At 36.4% G+C, this 5,970-nt stretch overlaps 1 protein-coding gene across 2 annotated transcripts; it reads left to right on the forward strand.

The window, feature by feature from the left end:
- Positions 1-822: 822 nt before the first annotated feature.
- Positions 823-2,357, forward strand: LOC145591039 (uncharacterized). 2 transcript variants are annotated; one of them, XM_081647427.1, is made up of 3 exons: positions 823-1,303; positions 1,833-1,910; positions 2,000-2,357. In XM_081647427.1, the coding sequence occupies exons 1-3, from the start codon at positions 1,139-1,141 to the stop codon at positions 2,015-2,017; spliced, it is 261 nt and encodes an 86-aa protein (XP_081503553.1). In that variant the 5' UTR covers positions 823-1,138; the 3' UTR covers positions 2,018-2,357. The 2 variants fall into 2 exon arrangements, with proteins under 2 accessions (XP_081503553.1, XP_081503552.1); XM_081647426.1 differs by having other exon boundaries at positions 852-1,303; positions 2,005-2,357.
- Positions 2,358-5,970: the final 3,613 nt, after the last annotated feature.

The raw sequence follows: 5,970 nt of genomic DNA on the forward strand, positions 1-5,970 counted from the left end.
ATAATTATGGAAAATTCTTATAACATAATTCAGTTATTATAATAAGAATCACTTTCATTAAGAGAAATCACAAAATCTAATTGAAATTCTTATTAGATATGTGAAGAATTCTAATGATTATTTAATAATAAGTAAATGACCATATAGTAGTATATAAATGAACATTTACTAAAAAAAAAAAAAAAAAAAAAAATCCACTACGAACTAAATTTACATTTCTATAAATAAATCGAATTATTCATTATACTACGTATATATTGGAGCAATTGAACTCTATTTTTAATTTTTTGTCCAGTAATTGTATAAGCTAATAATACACACCACATTTTAAATCAATTTAAAATAGAGTACATAAAACATCATTCTACTATAATCTTAAGAAATCATTATTACCAAGTAAAATTATAAGAAATCATAAACTACTACTATTGAAATTTCATATTATTGAAGAATAAGGCAAATAAAAAGTTGGGTTTGATCTTTTTTTTTTGAAAAATAAATAAAATCATCAACTTACAATTTGATTAATGGTCGTTCTTTTGTAGAAATTTTCTTCGATTTCTTGATATATATATATATATATATATATATATTACCAGTAGAGATCTAAGAGCATTTTGATTTCGAAAAATATTTAGAAGATTTTGGTAGTTTAGGAGAGAGAAAATGGTAAAATTATGAGGAGAGAGAAAATGTAGAAAACTAAAGAGGAGGAATTGCAAGTAGGCAATGATGTCTAAAAGGGGGTGTAGGTAACAACAACTACTGATACCAGATAGCCTTAGTTAAGCAGAGGCCAAAGCCCATAAACAATGGTGAAAACAAAGCAGCCCACACTCCACACTTCCGTGTTCCACAGTAGTATGTAAACGTGGCCAGTTTATGGATCACCAAATACTTTTTGGTTTCTAACTATATCAAGTTTCGGTTTCCTTCTTGTTCTTCACGGTATTCTACAACTTAGTTACAGTTATCACTGATTTAATATTAATCCAACCATTTTCTTACAATCCCAGAAATAATCGGAATCTGCTCACAAATAATCTGGTTTGCTGGAAATTTGGAGGGGTTTGTGAATGATCAAAAAATAATTTGATTTGGGGAAATAATCCAATTTAAAAAATTGGAAATCGAAGAAATGAGGAATGAATGGAGAAGAAGATTGGGAAATGTGAGGTCTTTCGTGGGAAATGCAACGGGAGGTTTACGAGGTGGTTCTAATTTTGCAGCTTGGATAGTAGCTGGTACCATGGCTTATTTTCTCTGGATTAAACCTTCTCAAGAACTCAAGCGTCAACAGGAGGTATTACTCTCTTTACTATTTGATAATCACGCTTCGATTAGTGTAATTCATTGTCTTGTAATCATTTTTTGGTATTTTGTCTAATAAGAAGATATTCGTGGTAAAATCACACGTCGATCAGTGTTGTGGACATGTAGCAAGATATTCGTGACAGAATCATGTGTTCATTGGTGTTAAGGATGAACCCATAAGATATCCTTGATAAAATCGGTGTCAATTAGTGTTATTGATGGAACCGTAATCAATTTTGTGGGTATTTTTTGTCTAATAAGAAGATATTCATGGTAAAATCATGTGTCAATTAGTGTTATTGATGGACATGTAGTAAGATATTGGTGACAAAATCATGTGTTGATTAGTGTTATTGATGAACCCTTGATGGACATGTAGTAAGGTATTCGTGACAAAATCATACGTTGATTAGTGTTATCGATGAGCTCATAAGATATCCGTGATAAAATCATCTTGCGCCAATTAGTGTTATTAATGGACCCGTAATCATTTTTATTTTGGGTAATTTGTCGACTAGGAAAAGGCTGCACTTGCTGCTGCTACGCCAGATCCTTACAGGTACATTGAGAAACGCAAACCCATTCCTGATCCTCAGGTAATTCTTCTGATTTTTGCCCTTCCATTTTTCTCCATTTATTTGGCAGTAAAATTAGTGTTGATTATGGTTTTTTGGTGGTAAATTAGTGCAGGAAACTGGGTTAAGATACGGCAACAAGAATAAAGCCAAGGATTCTGTGAATGAGGATTGATACTGTTTACAAAATGATAGTAACTTTTGCTGGTGTTCTTAGGTTAGCCAGTTAAATTTTGTGAGTCTATACACGTTGCTTTACTGAGTGGATTATGCATATTCGATATCTAATTTTCAATGTAGCTTATAGAGGTCGTTGGTGTTTTACTAATTAAATTTATTTTATGTGTGAAAGTTGTCTTCGGTTTCCTGATGGGGAGAATCGTGAGATTTAATTTATACATCATGGAATAGAATAATGAAAAAAACTGACATTTTATTCACACTATTATGATAATTTTGTTAACATCTTGTGTATGTTTCCATGTAAGATTGTACGATTCCACATGTTATAAGTTGCCAAATGCAGTAATCAGGCTTGGGTTGTGTGGAGAGAAACATTTTTGGCGCTATTACATGAAATTCGGACTCATTAGATGTAGTGGTTGTGTTGTTCATTAGTTGGTTTTACTCTTATATTTCAGTTATTGGGCTTGTTTGAGGTGTTGCATGTGTGTTGGGCACAAACTATGGCAACATATTGGAGTGCTGTTGTAATATAGTTTTGGTATAGTGTGCTCCTTTAACAATGGACTTTCTATCCTTCAGCATGAAGCTAAATTATTAGTAGTCACCTTTGAACAATGAAGTAGGGCTCTAATTATTTTTCTACTGAGTGTAGAAATTTGACTACACAACTCAGCAATTATTATGGAGAGCCATGATAGTCACATTTTAACTGTATGTTTTTCAGCTGACCTAAGTAATGAAGTGGGCTTATACATTCCAATTGGAATGTCTCCATATCATTTCTGTGAGGAGTTTACATATCTTTGGAATAACTAATGCGGGGTTAATCTGTGTTTATTTCATAATATCTCTAAGACTACAAGTCTTTTATGTAAGTTTTGGGAGAACAAGAAGAATAGCAATTTATGGTGATAGGCATACTTCCTTGATTTTTATGGTTTGAGAGAAATAATAGAATTTTCTGCTATGGATTTTAGCTTTATAGGTCAGGACTATTGAGGCTTTTGCTGCCTTAATTAAGAATCAAATTGTTGTCCCAAAAAAAAAAAAAAAAAGAAAGAAAAAAGAATCGAGTTAGCTATGAAAAACCAATTTTGATGCTCTCTCAAAAGTATTTTTTCTTGGTGGTGTTTGTGTTGGATCGGACACTAAAACCTATATGTTGCAAGGGCAATTGCATACTTGTTAATAATAAAAAAAGTTTAATAGGATAATAGGTGCTAAGAAATTGGCTCCACTGATTAGTCGTCATAAAACTACCTGGTAGAGGGGTAAGATTCTTTTGTGATTGATTAAAAAAGTTGCTAAAGCCATATCTGTTTTGGCAAAGAAGCTTAACTATCCCAGCGCCTTTTACCCAGCATTATTGCTATGTGCCTGATTGAAAAACTAGATATTTTCTAACAGTAGTTAGACTTAGTTGCTATGATGGCAAGCTAAAGTATTTTTCTTGCAAATAGTTTGAATCTACTTACTATTACGGAACAATTTGTGTGTAGTTTGCTGAAAAAATTCTATCTGTATTTGTTCTTCAATTGATCGGAATAATGAAGTGGGCTTATACATTTGGGATGCTGGGATGGTTTCATGGCACTTACAATATTATGAGCTGCTTACATATCTTTGGAAAAATTTGTTTGGAGGGAATACCAATCAATCAATCAATCAATCAAAGCCTTAATCCCAAAAGTGGGGTCGGCTAACATGAACCAAATTTGATTATTCCGTGTAGTCATCAACATAAATCTTTCTCCTCCATCCCTTACGATCCAAAACTTCATCCTCACGTAAATCCATGCACTTCATATCCTTCCTCACTCCTTCCAACCAAGTCATCTTTGGTCTCCCTCTTCCTCGTTTAATCCCTCCATGGTCCCACTCTTCCACTCTTCGCACCGGTGCACCCTCGGGTCTCCGTCTTACATGTCCAAACCAACGCAGACGATTTTCCCTTAATTTATCTACAATGCCCGCCACACCTACTTTCTTGCGAATAACCTCATTTCTGATTCTATCTCTTAAAGTGTTTCCACACATCCACCTTAACATGCGCATTTCCGTAACCTCCATCTTTTTAATATGCTCTTTCTTAGAAGCCCAACATTCTGTACCATAGAGCAACACTGGTCTTATGGCAGTCCTGTAGAATTTTCCCTTCAACTTTAAGGGAATGCTGCGGTCGCATAACACTCCCGTGGCCGCTCTCCATTTAAGCCACCCTGACTTAATCCTGTGGGTCACGTCTTGATCAATGTCACCATTCTTCTGGATGATCGACCCTAGGTACTTAAAACATTCACTCATGGTCAAATCCTTTCCATCCAAACTCACCACTTCATTGCTTGTCCCCCTCTGAGTGCCAAAACGACATACCAAATATTCAGTCTTACTCCGACTTAGCTTAAACCCTCTAGATTCCAACCTTTGCCTCCATTGCTCCAACTTGACATTAACCCCATCCTTAGTCTCATCCACCAAAACGATATCATCTGCGAACAGCATACACCATGGAACCTCATCTTGAATTGGTCTAGTTAATTCATCTAGAACCGTTGCAAAAAGAAAAGGGCTTAATGCAGACCCTTGATGCAATCCGATTGTAATAGGGAAATCTTTTGTCAACCCTCCGCATGTCCTCACATTTGTTGACACATCCCGATACATATCCTTAACTAGGTCTACATACCTTCGTGGGATACCTTTCTTCAACATTGCCCACCAAAGTATCTCTCTTGGCACCTTGTCATATGCCTTCTCTAAATCAATAAAGACCATATGAAGATCTTTCTTCTTTACCCTATAAAACTCCATCATTTGTCTTATCAAATGGATTGCCTCCATAGTAGATCTCCCAGGCATAAAACCAAATTGGTTATCTGAAATGCTTGTGCATGCCCTCAACCTTTGTTCAATCACCCTTTCCCACAACTTCATAGTATGGCTCATAAGCTTAATTCCTCGATAGTTAGAACAATCTTGAGCGTCTCCTTTGTTTTTATAAACCGGGACCAAGGTGCTCTTCCTCCAATCTTGTGGGATCCTTGTAGCCGTCCATATCTTGTTGAAAAGGTTTGTTAACCAATCAATACCAATCTTACCCAAACACCTCCACACCTCTATCGGTACCCCATCAGGGCCAACCGCCTTCTTAGGTTTCATCTTCCTCAGTGCAATCTCCACCTCTACTCTCCTAATCCTTCGCACATACTCCATGTTGATTTCTTCATCACTCATAGAGGTATCTCCTATCACAACTCCATTACTTCCATTAAATAATTCATCGAAGTACCCCTTCCACCTGTCCTTGATGCCCTCCTCTTGCACTAGGACCATTTGGTTCTTATCTTTGACACACTTCACCATGCCAATATCCTTCCTTGCCTCTTGTCTTCTCTTTGCCATCTTATAAATGATCCTTTCTCCCTCCTTGGAATCAAGCTTTTCATAAACCTCCTGATATGCCTTTTCTTTTGCTTGGCGAACAGCTGCCTTTGCCTTACTCTTAGCCTCCTTATACGCTGCAAAGGTTTCATCACTCCTACATTTTCCTAAGGCTTGATAGCATTCCCTTTTTTGCTTAATTACTGCTTTCACCTCTTCATTCCACCACGAAGTATCTCTCTGTACCGAAGTTCTTCCCCTTACTTCCCCTCAGACCTCTTTGGCCACTCTTAGGAAACAGTTCTTCATTCGTACCCAAGTCATGTCCGGATCCACCTCTCCATCCCAATCCGCTTCTTCAATTACCTTTTCTGTAAAAACCTTAGCTTTTGCATCCCTTAGGGTCCACCATCTTATCCTTGGTTCTTCTTGTCTAACTTTTTTCTTCGCCTTCTCTTTCAGACGAATAGTCATTACCAATAGCCGGTGTTGGGTGACCACACTCTCCCCTGGG

This window comes from Chenopodium album, chromosome 18 (genome assembly GCF_948465745.1).
Source record: "Chenopodium album chromosome 18, dcCheAlbu1.1, whole genome shotgun sequence".
NCBI lineage: Eukaryota > Viridiplantae > Streptophyta > Magnoliopsida > Caryophyllales > Amaranthaceae > Chenopodium > Chenopodium album.

Bases quoted from the DNA above. Each gene is read 5' to 3' on its own strand.
- LOC145591039 (XM_081647426.1), top strand. From the start codon at position 1,139: ATGAGGAATGAATGGAGAAGAAGATTGGGAAATGTGAGGTCTTTCGTG. The intron at 1,304-1,832 runs GTATTACTCTCT...TTTGTCGACTAG, and splicing joins AACTCAAGCGTCAACAGGAG to GAAAAGGCTGCACTTGCTGC. The intron at 1,911-2,004 runs GTAATTCTTCTG...AAATTAGTGCAG, and splicing joins AACCCATTCCTGATCCTCAG to GAAACTGGGTTAAGATACGG.